Raw genomic sequence first — 14577 nt, forward strand, 5'->3', positions numbered from 1 at the left:
TATATTTTCTCTTTGGTTACTTAATTGTTATACATGAAATTAATGCTCAGTTTTAACGATGTGGACGGCATTCTATTTTTCTAGTGGAAGCCAGTTGTTTTAAATGGTCTTCAATTAAGGACACTTTAAGGTGTGCGGTTGAAGGATGCTCTTGTTTTCAAAATATAGCTGGCATGGTCCAGAACAGTGAAGTGGACATAGAGCTCGATCAAACCTGGTGTCAAATATAAGAAAAAGTCTATTTGAGCCTTTGGTAGAACGGTGTGGAAAGGAATAGGAGTGGTGCAGGCCGATTGAAGGGCAGTCAGCGTCTGGCGGCGACTTTGATTGGTAAGTATCGGTTTTTTAATTCAAGTATTTTACATGGCATTCCAGAATCTAGCCAGCCACCTGCTGTATAACCACAACTTGCCATTTAATCAACAACGAATTGACTATTTAGGACTTATTAATCTTTATTTCCCGTGCCTCCAATTTTCATGATGCCTCCAACTCTACCCATACGTCCAATTTTTATTGTCCTTTACACCGTTTATGTCACTTCTGTACACTAAAACATGAATTAGTTTGGCTTGCAATTTCATGACCCTTTTTTCTTAGCCTTGTCAAGTCCATCACCAATGGATTATCACAACTTAGTTGTGATTAATTAATGCATGAAGAGTGCTTGATGCATGCAATTCTCGTTGGCGTGTACCTTTCAATAAAGTGTAATAATAATGTTAAGAGAAGTGTCATATGCATAAATAATTTATATATAAATAATAATGTATTATGATATAATTAAGTAATTTAAAATTAGAGATAAAATAATATTTAATTATATAAGAATATATTATTATTTATAAATAAAATTATACACATAATTTTATAATGTTAATACGATTACAAGGTCAACAATTTAAATCATAATATTATATTATTAAATAGATTATTAATTTCCAGAAGGCCAATATACATTTGATTTTTCTATTATTATATTTAAGTAATATTACATGTATTAAAAATTTGTATAAATAAAGATGACACGTCAACATTTATACTTATTATAATTACAATATAAATAATAAAATTATGTGTATCTATTTTTAGTATATAATTCATATTACAGATAATATATCGTCATGTGATTAAGTAATTTTAAAACAAAGATAAAATAACATCTAATCACATAATGATATATCATATGTGTATATAAATTACATATAAAAAAGGGTCTACATAGCATTGCTCTCCTCTAAAAATAAGTTTTCCCATTATGCTACTTCGAGTTTTGGGATGTTACTATAAAAGGAATAAAACTATGTGTACAATCAAATTGTACAATTTTTATCTACTAACAAAATTATATAACTTTTTTTGTAAAATTTAATATGGTAAATTATGATTTGACGATATGATTTTTTATTTTTTTTCTTATTTTAAAATAATTTAATCAAATACTAAAACATCAAATTATACATAAAATATTATATAATTTATTTATATATATAATATTACTTTCATTTTGATTTTTATCCTTTCTTTTCTTTTTTTAATTTTTAGGTAAGTTTTCCTTTCTCTTTCAATTGCAACATTCTGATTAAATTTTGATTGAAGGAGCTAAAATGAAACAACGTACCACGACTTGTATTATTATTACAATTAAGAGTACGTACAAGTTGACAACTTAACATGATTTTGCTTTCAATCAAACAATAAAATTATATACATAATTTTATATATAAATAATGATATATCATCATATAATTAAATATTATTTTATTTTCAATTTTTAATTATTTAATCACATGATGATATATTATTATTTGTATATAAAAATTATACATATAATAATATTCTATAAATTAATACGCACATTTGGCGTATTGTTTTTATTAACAAATTCTTGATCTTTCCCATTTTTGCATTATTTCCTGCTTCATAAACCAGCATCGTACGGTACTCCGGTGGACGGAAGCCACGAATTCCCAGCTAAAAAGCTCCCCACGGTGAACTTTCCGGCCTCCGTTGGGCTAGTTATCACATGATAGCCTGGCCACTTCACTCTCCCACTAGTACTTGCCCCACCTCCAGTGTTCATATACTCTCCATAATAAAGAGTGTTCAAAGCAAAACTGCCGCTCCACGGCAACCAACCGGCGGGATTAATCAAACTGTCGATCGTAGATTTCATGATCACTGTTCGAGAATACTGTTTCCACGGTCGACCCAGGTAGTTTTCACCGGAGCCTTCACCTGTGATACGAGAGTTGTGAATAATTATACCCGTGTTTTCGTTTGGATCTTTTCTTCCCTGCGCTGTGACAGTGTTCTTCTGGTTGCTTTTTCTGATGTAAATATTGCAGTTTTGAAGCACCACCACAGCGTCGCCGAATATGAAGTCTTGGGTTCCATAAACGTCGCAGTTGCGATAGAATTGTCGTTTAGCATAGACATATAAAGTGTCCTGGTAGCCTTTGAAGCTGCAACCATAAAAGACAGAGAAGTCGGAGCCTGACCGGAGAGCCACAGCTTGATGGTTCTGAGGTCCTGCTGTATTCTCAAAAGTCACGCCTTTAGCTATGAAGCCTTCTCCAGTAACAGCTACAAGAATTTGAAAATCAGAATGAGTTAATAATAAAATAATTATTAGATTATCATTATGAAAATAATGTTTGCTTTATCGTTGCCAAAATATCGACAGCATGATGTGAAGAAAGGGTGCAAGTTTAATAATTTGATAATAATATGTTCATCCCTATCTTATTCTTGTTATTATTATAAAATATCATGCGAAATCTTACGTATCACTGCAAAGAAAAGAAGAAATAATATTTGATCATTATAAATATCTTTTTTAGGATTTTAATAATTATTTATTAAAATTAAATAAATTTTTAATTTTTAATAATATACTTATCAATGAAGTGTAATTTAATTTAATTTTTTAATTTCAAAATTATTTAATTATATCATCATGAATATTAGTATATGTTATCTTCTATTATAAAGAGCTTACCAAAAGTGGCCGAGCGAAAAGTTGTGGTGCCCCCATTGGCATTCTTACTAGCAGTAACAATTGTAGCATCAATTCCATCTCCCAATAACATTATATTTTTCACTGTTCTTTTAATCTCCACATTTTCTCTGTAAATTCCTTTTTTAACATAGATCACCATTCGTCTCCCGCCACCTCTCTTAGCTGCAGCTGCCACAGCCTCAGAAATGGTCTTATATTCACCGGTTCCATCTTGCGCCACCACAATGTCACCTTTCGGTGGGGCTGATTGCAACAGTTTCCTGTCAGCCGCGGAAAGCCATGACGGAAATTCATCCACAAGCAAGCGTCGACCGCCAACTTTCACAGTTGTGTCCGATTGGACAGTGGATTGAGTCACTGCCAAGGAATTGCTAACCAATTGGGAGAAGTTAGTCAACATCAATGGTAATGATTCAAGATAATGCCCCAAGTTAAAATCAGTAAACCCGTTTTCGCACGTCTGTTGATTTGCAATGGCGGCGCTTAGCCATGTTACGGAATCAACAGGATTTGAAGAGCTCATCGAACGGTTTAGATTGTCGACTGTATCTTCATAGAGCTCCAAACAATCCTTCCAAGCCAATTTGGCTAGCTTGTTGAAAGAGCTTAAGTTCATTGATGAAATGTGCTCGTGAGCTTTAACGGATTGGTCCAAGGTGACCTTGAGGATCAAGTTGTGAAAGGATAATTTGGTTTGGTCGAGCTTGAGGGTGGCTAAGAAATTATTCTCCATGTAGTAGTCGCATGTTTTGGGATATGGGGTTTTGCTGCAAGAAGTTATTGTGATTGCAGGCACAAGTTTCAGAGAAGAAAATAGGAAAAAAGAAATAAAGATTGGGAGGAATCGAATATCCATTAGAGCAAAACTTGAAGCTCTGATATCAACTTTGTTATGAACATGAAAAGATGGCCAAAAGAAAAGGGTGTTTATATAGGCCGCACATTTGGTGTACTTTTGTGGTACTACTATTTTATTTTTAGACGGTAGATGGTGTTTCAAAGATCGTTGGGACACGAATTCAAGGTTATTAATATAGGTGGGGCATTAAAATTTTTAAAGCCAAAATATGGACTATAATTTTATTACATTTATGAAATTTTCATTTGATTATATAATAATTATAAGTTCAATTATTATATTTTAAATTTATTTATTCAAAAAATATAAATAAAATTTTGATTATTTAAAAAATATACATATTTGGCACACATTAGGGTTTTTTTTTTTTTTCAACACTCTTGGGCCAATGCATGATGCTTGCTTGAAATAAGAATCTTCCCCGTGTTGTTTAAGTTTACATGTAGTGGACTAATATATATTACTAATAATAATATTATATATATAATTTTATATATAAATAAGAGCAAGATTTTTATATCAATAAACTTCAGTCTCGAAAGCTAACTCAATTCGATTTAGTTATGTTTGAATTTATTTTATTCAAATTTAAATTGAATCTAAGTTAAAAGATTTGACTTATTTTTTAAATTGAATTAAACTTGAGTTTATAACTTGAATTGATAGTTTGAATTCATAGTTTGGATTAATTCGAATTCATCGTTCAAATTTATGATTCAATTTAATTTAAACATATAATTCAAATAAATAATTTTATATATTATTTGAATAAAACGATACGGTTTACATCGAGTTAACTCGAGCGAAAGAGTGACTGAATTCGACCCATGTCAGCATCCACCCCTAGTCATCATCTCTCGTTTTCTCGCCAGTTGTCTTTTAAAAACAAAACCATTTGTTCAAAGGATTCTAAAACGGGTGCGACTTTAAGGTACGTATGAATATCATGGTGTGCTGGATTTCGAAATATTTTAAAGTTTGGACCTCTTTTAATTAATTATAGATAATTGACAATAGACGGCGAAGTTTTACATTTTTCTACAAAGGAATCGGAGAACAGCTGTGTCTGTTGATTTTGAATGACATTAGCTACAGGTTTTAGATTAAGCCGGCTATTGCACGCCATTGGATTTGTGGGCACATACGAATTTATTTCCAATGTGTAAATAGATATATCATTAGCTACAGGATTAGGATTCAACAATGACGCCCATAAGTCTTCTGCACTTGTGGAATGACTTAATATTGGTCAGCTATAAACAACAAAATGACCTATTTTTCTTGCACCACTTTGGGTGGCTGTCATTACTTCGTTCTTGGGGTTGGAGTCATGGCTTTACATTAACCTTCTTCCTTTTTTTTTTTTTTTTTTAAATTTTCCAAAACAACTATTTTTTAACTTAAGGTTGGCTGAAATTCCCAACTTTTAAGGTTTAAAATTTCGTATTTTCAATTGTCATACAATTTTTACTAATCAGAATGGTAAGAGTTATGATATTTTTAAGAGTTTAAGTAATACAGTTTTACTAATTTGATATTTATATTAAATGTTAATAATAATTTAATAACTTCAATAAAAAAGTAAATCAATCATTTTCAAGAAAATAAAACAAAGTTTACTAAAAGAGGTAAATTAAGAATTCGGTTTTCTAAAACATAAAATGTAAAAATTTGTCATTTCATCAAATATTGTGGGCGAAATATTATTTGGTCTTTTTTAATCCAAAACTATTGCCAAAATTTGAAGTTATTGACTTCTTGTTTCCCTTTTTAAATTTTTTAAAATTTATTTGGTGTGCTAATTCTCTTGGAATTTTTAATTTGACAAGAACACAATTTAATTATCTTAGTTATCAGCCGGTATTACAAACTATAATAATATAAAATTTTGACTTTATTTGGGATATAAATAATTGAAGATTGGATCGGATTTGATAAGAACATTTGATTCAAATACTAAAAAAGAAACTCGAAAAAAATTGAATTTTTTTCTCTTTTTCTTCTTTTTCAATGTTTACTATTTAAACTGGATGAATTTAAACTTGAGTTTAAAGTTTTATATTTCAAACTTGAATTAATCTTTATTAAAATTTGATTCGGTTTGAATATACTCTAATCGATATTCTTATTCTAAAGTATGCATAGAAGTTAAATTTCTAATCAAGTTTTTATAAGTTTCCCATGAATTATAATTAATCAATCTTCCAAATCAAAGAACAGTCTTGATCATTGAATGAAACCTTCTTAGTCGAACTCTAATTCCCAAACACTCACGAAATGGCTCGTGAAGCTTCGGCCTTAGCGACTGGAAAATCAAGCTTATCCATAATAATATCTTTTTTTATGTGTCGAATTTGGTGATCATCATAAAAAATGAGCTCTAAATGAAGTTGTCGGTGAGTCCAAATACATGTTCTTGTCATGCCGCATGCTTTACAAGATTACGTACAATCCGTTTTAAATATTTAATTGAATATATGATAATATAATTAAATATGTATTAATTATATTATCTTCTTCAATTAAATATGTACAACCGAACGGATACACATGATTTTTTGTATTAAGTAATTGTCTTCTTCAACTAATTTTTTTTGTTTGTTTCAACAAATGAACAAGTGTCTGGCCATACCTCATCTCCTGATGCTTACTATTTGCAAAATGATTTTTTCATATCAAAATCATCACTACCTAAAAGTTACTGGTTCAATTTGATTACTCATGTGATTGTTTTTCTTTTTCAGCTGTTACCTATGACATTTTTCATTGAGATTGAGATATCCTAATTGGGGTAAGCTTCGTTTTGAACTCTCCCTTTCGTTTTTCATATATATATATATACACACACAGGCGGGCGTGTATGTGTATACAGTGTAAAACTTTTTTTTAATCAAATTTATTTCTACGTCACTTAAAAAAAGTAATTAATTGACTTAAAGGGTTAACAAAACTAATAAATTATTATAATTTGTAAAGATAATATTTGGGTTTAAGTCTTTGTCATATTTATAACATTTTGACTTATTTGCTAATATGATATTTGTTTTAAATTTTATTTTTTCTTGCTTCACTAAATATTAAAAAAAGAAAATTACAGTTTTCCATATAAATATTTTAACTAAAAAAAATTTATCTTTTAGAATTTATTGATGATAAGAATCTATTAGCTACAATATTATACTTCAACTTTTAAAATTGCACACATCCTCATTAGAGAATCAATGTATATATATTTCTATTTTAATTATTAACATATATTGAAAGTAGTGTTAATTTGTATGAAAAATTAGTTAATTTTGAACAAATTAAAAATGACATTTTCCCACTTTAATCAAAATTCAAACGTAAATTTTAACAGTTAAAAGACATATTCGTCAATTTGTAAAATATAAAATATTATAATATTAACAAATTGTAATTTTTTTTTTTTACTAACTTAAAAAACTATCTTAAATCTCTATTTTCATTTGAAAAATAAATCAAAACTTTAACTTAACTCTGATCAGTTTAAAACTAACAATTACATCGACTACATTTGAATTACTGTTAAAATTGCATCAGGATTATCGATTCTCATCGTAGTCCCACATTCTTGATGAAATTTCACGTGAATCACACAAAAATTGTACGATTCTAATGTTTTTAAATTATAAATTTATTTATTATTACTGTTAATCCTAAAATTAATATAAGCTAGGGGTGAAAATATATTTAATAAAGTTTTGATGACAAAATGTTATTTAACTTTATTAAACTGTGGAAATAATAATAAAGTCTATTTTTGTCTTTTAATATGTTTATCCTAAAAAATAATGAATTTTATGAATAAAACCTAGGAAAAAAAATGAGAAAATGTCATTTTTAAAATTCAATTTGCAAAAAAAAAAAATTTATTAAAAATAAAAAAAGATGGAAAACAGTCGTAATCCCTAAACAAAACTGGCTTATCCTAAACTACTCACAAACTCAACTTCTCAACCTCCCAATAAGTATCTTCCTCGTAAATTAAATTGGGTGTTTGAGGGTCACAACACAGTGGATTGGAATGAGGATTACAGCCACATACTGTCCCAAAAAGTTTAATAGACCGATTTAATGAAGACCTAAATTTAAAAAATCTCTTTCATGGCTGACGTGGTGACCCAATTTCAATATCAAAGCTAAGAGCCAATCAATCTAAACGGTAAAAGGTGGCCTTGTTTTGTCCTTACTCCTTACCAATAGGGCTCAAGGGCAAGTTTTTATCAAACTTTTTATTCTTCTATATATATATATATATATATATATATATATAATGTATGATAGAGATATAAGTGTATTAATGTTTTTTTCTTAAATCTCATAAAAGAAATATGTAATTTTTTGATAAAATATTAAAATAAATTTGAGTTTATTCACGTACGTGAAAACAATCTAGACATTTTGTTTATATTTACAGATAATCTTATTTACTAGAGTCTAACAATCAAATTAGTAAACTTAAAAAAAATTAATTTGCTAGCCCACCGATCGGTTTTATAAAAGAAAATCCACAAGTGTTTAATAAGATATTGAAATAAATTTGGGGTATGTATAAAAATAATTAAGATTTTTTTTTACGAAGAATCTCATTTGATAGAATCCAACCATCAAACTGATAATTTCAAAAAAACTAGTTTAACAATCTATAATTGGACAAAAAAGAAAGTGTTAGTATGTAAATTTAAACTTATTTACAGAAGTATAGAGTCAAACCTGAATTCTCACATTTTACATCAGAGATTCTACATTTTAACCTATTGTTTTACATACGGTGAATGCATATATCTTCTTTGTTATGTAATACTTTTGAAATGATTTTTATATTAGTTATTAATATTAAGTTAGTTTATTTATCTAAAAGAATTTAATTCATTACTCAAGATAGTTCTTTTTCCATATAACTAGTCTGCATATGATAGGGTTATGCGTTGCTCTCTGGTCAATCCTTAGCTCCCTTGCATGAAGTTCAAACTAAGGATTAAGTTTATTTTTATAAAACGAACCAAATTCTTATTGATCTGAATATTTTAATTTAAACTAATTTAAATCGAATTCATAATTAAATTATTTTTAAATCGAATGTGAATATCAATTCATTAAATAAGAACCGAGGTTAGATTAAATATTATTTAAATTAGATTTAGATTAAATGGAACCCTAATTTAATAGCTATTTGAGCCCACCAAAGCGTGTTTTGGGGTTCTCTCAATTTTTAATTCGGTAGCATTGAATGGGGATTTTATTTGGATACTGTTTGAATGATAGCAATTAATAAAGTTCTTCCTCTAAACTTCGCCCTTATCGTGAATAACGGGGAACTTTATTTTTTTAACTTAATTTTTCTAATTATGAGAGCCATTCATGTTCATGATAAGGGAAGAAATATGCATGGTTATGCTTTTATTTAAAAATAATAATTTAAAATTTAGGACAATTAGTCAATTTCATTATTTATGAGAAAAAAAAAAAAGAAAATTAATCAATTTCAAATATGATTATATGCAAAAATTATATTGGGAAATTAATAAAAATTACAAACATATTTTTCTAAATTTCAAATTGAGTATAAAATTTGAATTTTATTGCTTATGTAGCATGCAATCTACCTAATTAAATACATAAAAACTATGTACACTAATAATAAGTCATCATACAATTGAGTGCATAAGGGTGTGTTCATTATTTGTGCATATAATAAAGTAATATTATGTGTACTTACTTTGGATACATAAATATGTACACACTTATATGTATTATCACATTATTAAGTGTTCTTTTATCTTTTATTCATTATCACCAAATTATATGATAATACATATAAGTGTGTATATATTTATATATCTAAAATATGTATATATAGTTTTATTGATTGAGATTACACGTTTTGACATGACATCCGAACGTTCAAATAATGCTAGGTTCAGTTGACCCTACCATTAGAAAAACTTTGTGACATATTTCATAACTAATAATTTAAATTAAGAGTTACATCATTCCAAATATACAATTTAAATGAGGCCAAAAAGGACTATTTTCCACCCAAGGTATGTTGTTTTCTCAAGTTTCTCTCTGTTAACTTTGAAAATCTCATTTATCCACCTGTGAGTAGTTAAAATTAACGGTTTCAAAGGCAAAATCGTTATTTTGTCTGTGTTATAAAAAAAAACTTAAATTTGATTTTATTTCCCTCCTTAAACCCTAAAAACTAATAATTTCCCCCAACCCAAGTTTTCAAAAATAACATTTTTCCCCCTAGGGTTTTCAATTTTTCATATTCAAAATTTTGACACTGTTTCTTCCTCTCTGGCGCGGCCTCCTTCCAATGGCTCTCTTGGGCATAATGGTCAACGAAGCCGAATCGTCTTCGTCGACTACCATGCCCAAGAGAGCCGTCAGAGAGAAAGAAACGGTGTCAGAAATTTGAATCTGAAAAATTAAAAACCCTAAGGAGAAAAATGTTATTTTTGAAAACTTGGGTTGGAAGAAATTATTAGTTTTTAGAGTTTAGAAAATGGAAATGATATAACTAACGGACTTAGTTAATTTTAACAGCTCATGGGTGGATAAATGATATTTTCAAAGTTAATAGGGGGAAACTTGCTAAATGCACATACTTTGGGTGGGAAATAGTGCTTTGGCCTTTAATTGTTGATGATATGGCTTCTCATGTAATATATTAAACGTAAAATCAATCTTTTGAAGAACAGAGTTATCCCATATTTGTCTCTTTAATCATTAATTTTCACAAGCTTATTGTCAAACAATTATTGACCAAAATCCAAAAAAGTAAAAAAAAAGTGTTAGAAAAGTTTTTCATTACTATGAAAAAAATTAGAAGGGTTTCCATCATGAATCACTATTTAATTATATACAATTCAATGCAAAACTATAAGAAATCAAATGAGTTTACATCCTAAATTTGATGTTGCTTGCCTGACTATTGTCTGATCTAATCTTTGCTATTATTTTCATGAATTTGATTAACGAAGAGTTTGACTGTATAAGTGATAACGTAAGTCATGTTTTAAAAAAATTAATTTAATTATAATTTTTTTTTCAATTTGTTTTGTTAAAATACACAAAGACTAATAATATATAATATCTAATTAATGATTGATCATTTACGTTGATTGATGGTAAAAGTTTCATCAACAAAGATACATAAAATAAATGTGTAATCTTATGTAAAGAATAAAAAACGTTACGAGATTTTTGAAGTGATTCAGTTTATGAATCAAATCTTACTTCCATTGCTATGTTGCTAATAATATAGAAAATTTTTGGCAGAATAACAATATAAGTTACAAAAATGTCTCTTTATTTTGTACAATTCTACTATTCATAGAGTAAGAGACAAAGACTATTATGTAATCAGATAGGTATCAAAGTTGTAAAGGCTCAACGATAGTTGATCCATTGCCCATTTGAGTATGGTAGACTGCTCTGAAAGAAGTCAAATCCTTGGATTAAAACTCGGCACCTACAGCTCCTTCATCTAGCGCCCATTTGAATATGCCGAAGGACACTCCTCTTTAATATTGTGTGCCCTCTTTAATTAATAAAGATAAGAACCACAAATCAGTGAAGCTAATGGCGATCTAGCTAAGATTATTGAAAGCTACTTACTATTCCTTGCAGTTGTTTCCAAACCATGCAAGGACATTTAAGTCATTTTGGCCGATGAAATACAAATAACAAGCTGCCACTAATTTTCTCTTGTTAATTGTCAATCCATCATTTTCTAAGAAGTCATGAAGGAACTTCCAATTAATTGGCAATTCAGTTGATTGTTCATCTCTAACAGAAAGTAATAATTTACATTGGCTTGAAGAACAAACAAAGCAAATGCATGGCTCTTGAGGGTTTACAACAATTTTCCTCTTCAAAGTTTGAAGAAAGTAACAAACACACCCAAGGATTTATTATATTAAAAATGTACATAGCCGAAAAATCGGGCACATTACTAATAAAAGTTATAATATCCAATTTTTTAATTATATATGTTGATAACAAAAATTCTATGTCATATACAAGTAACGGGTTTTGGATTAATATAAATTTATTATTTTTCTTTTTCTCACAAAACGTTTTTTTAATGACAAAACAAAAGAGATAATATCTCGTGACTTTAAGTAGTTTAACTATTATATATAGATTGAAACAAAACCTCTTAATTGGAAGGCGGTGTTGATACTAAAAATCTTATAATCAGTAAGAGTTGAAAGATTTTTTATTAATATAAATATATTGTGTCTCTCTCTCCCTTATAAGGTCTTTTAAAGAGAAAATTGTAAGATTAATAAAAGTTAAAACTAACAATACTTCACACTTTCCTCTTATTATACTTTCCTCTTCTTTTTATTATACTTTCCTCTTATTATATTATATCATTTATCTTATTATACTTTGCTCTTCTTTTTATTATATTTATTTTTAACTATGTGAATTAATTAAATTTTATTTGGTTTTAGTTTGTATAAAATTAAATAATAATCAACTATTCATATATATTTTAATTATAATTTATCATATATAAAGCAGAAATTAAAGAAATAAAAACTGACAAAATATGTAATTAATATATATATATTATAATTAAGTAATCAATATTATGGGTGTATTGTCATTATCCAAAACTTTGAGCTGTGTTGTTATCTTCAAATTTTGAAGAGGAAAATGCTGTAAACCCAATAATTGATCATAATAATACTTATTAAGAATATTATTGTATCACTCTGGAATTCGACTTTGGAAAGCATAAAAATAGATGGTTAGTGTAGCAGGAGCCACAAAATTCAACTAATTTTTTTTATTCAAGTTTGACAATATATTATTAAGTGGGTCTTAAACTATTTTTCTCCATATAATTTTAGCTTGTTCAATCTCTAATTCTGTATTATTTGTCAATTTGCAGCTGTTATTGTACATTATTTTCAACATTGTAATCGTGGAATGAGACATCTTTCTCGATTTCTTCTTTGCTGAAAATGGGTACCATTTTGATGCCCTGAATTTAAATGTGGGACGATTTAAGTTTATATATTAGTGTGAACGTGAGTTGGAGGGTCATTGATGAAATAAATAGTAGGATAAATTATATTATTTATAAGATGAATTGTATCATTGAAGGGAGATTTGAACCAAACTTGAACCGAGTTACAAAATTTAACCTGTTGCTCAAATTCGTTTGGTTCATATCTAACTTTACTCATACAAATATTATAAATAGATTCAAACTAAATTAAAATTAATTTAAATAAAAGTGATTTAAGCTTGACTCAAATCTATAATAGTCAATCCAAGTTTGACTTCATTTTGTCAAGTTGGTAAAAAATAATGTCATATAATAATTAAAAGTGTTAGAGAAAAAGTAGAATAGCCAAATAAAATATGTTGGAAAAAAGGAAAAAGAATTGTTGGCAAAACAAACTTCGACATCAATGTTGCTCATTGTTGGGAGACTAAAAAGAGTCTCACATTTAATAAAAATAATATAAGTGTGATAGATTGGATTTTAACACAAACAAATTTGTTTTATGTAATATGACTTTCAATTTTTATACTTATATGTCCAATATATTTTCGATATGATATTAAATCTTAACCAAATTGGTAGATCTAACAATCTAAAATGATCCAGACCTAATAGTCTAACTTGATCTTGGCACCAAATGGGAATACATTTAACCAAACAACGGGTTTAATAGTCTATGATGATTATATTCAAAGAAAAGTATTAAGGACTAAAAGAAATCTCATATATAATAAAAATAATATAAGTGTGATAGAATATTAGTTCAAGTTCTACTTATTCTAGTTGGTCTCAACTTAAATCCACTTATAACCAACACTTGACGATGATGAATTTTTTGCTCTTTTCCCATTCAAAACAAGCATGAATTTAGATTGGCATCTTAAAGGTTAAGGCATTTGTGCTGTAACTTTCTTAAATTAGATATGTCCAAATTGCTTTGTGTGGAAGATAGACTTTTGAAAATAATTAAAAATTGACGAACATGCATGATTGCCCAGGATCTGATCCTTCTTGAACAAGAACGTAACGTACCCATTGGTTCAACTTGTCTGTGGCGATTGCCTTGGCCTTAAGTAATAACTTTTTTTAATAAAACAATCCCATAACTTGTTCTTGGGTTAATATTGTTTGTCATTTTTGCAACAAAAATTTCAAAACAAAATATTATGAAGTTGACTTCGATTTGACTCTCGCCATCTCATCATCCTTGGCTACTTGTTCCCTCTTAATTATTTTCAATATCTTCAGGAACATTTCAGATGGGTTTGGATTTACGGGTTAATATTCGAGTTTAATTTAAAACTAATTTAATTTTAAATTTAATTTAAGTTAATGCAAATTTAAATATTCAAATAAATTTGAATTTAACTTGTTTTATAAAAGCAAACATAATTTATTATTCGAATTCAACTCATTCAATATAAATTTGAATTTGAATTTTAATAATTCAATCTCCTATTCATGACAATAATTAAATTAATTGTAATTTCAAATCAGAATATAGTTCAAACAATTATTGTAAACGCACTTCAACTTTATATTGTAATACGGTTGAATCAATAATTATTATTGAGTTAGGGAGGAAATTTGGAGGAAAAAATTGAGCCCGAAATATTTGGGCCGATTTTGATTCAATTTTCT

The 14577-nt window shown here is 28.1% G+C and overlaps 1 protein-coding gene across 1 annotated transcript; it reads right to left on the minus strand.

Annotated features, from left to right (window-relative positions):
• Positions 1-1608: 1608 nt before the first annotated feature.
• Positions 1609-3949, minus strand: LOC123214997 (pectinesterase). The gene is made up of 2 exons (XM_044635024.1): positions 3002-3949; positions 1609-2586 (listed from the first exon to the last, which is right to left on the minus strand). The coding sequence occupies exons 1-2, from the start codon at positions 3876-3878 to the stop codon at positions 1922-1924; spliced, it is 1542 nt and encodes a 513-aa protein (XP_044490959.1). The 5' UTR covers positions 3879-3949; the 3' UTR covers positions 1609-1921.
• Positions 3950-14577: the final 10628 nt, after the last annotated feature.

Source organism: Mangifera indica, chromosome 4 (assembly GCF_011075055.1).
Source record: "Mangifera indica cultivar Alphonso chromosome 4, CATAS_Mindica_2.1, whole genome shotgun sequence".
Classification (NCBI taxonomy): domain Eukaryota; kingdom Viridiplantae; phylum Streptophyta; class Magnoliopsida; order Sapindales; family Anacardiaceae; genus Mangifera; species Mangifera indica.

Bases quoted from the DNA above. Each gene is read 5' to 3' on its own strand.
- LOC123214997 (XM_044635024.1), bottom strand. From the start codon at position 3,878: ATGGATATTCGATTCCTCCCAATCTTTATTTCTTTTTTCCTATTTTCT. The intron at 2,587-3,001 runs GTAAGCTCTTTA...AAATTCTTGTAG, and splicing joins TTTTCGCTCGGCCACTTTTG to CTGTTACTGGAGAAGGCTTC.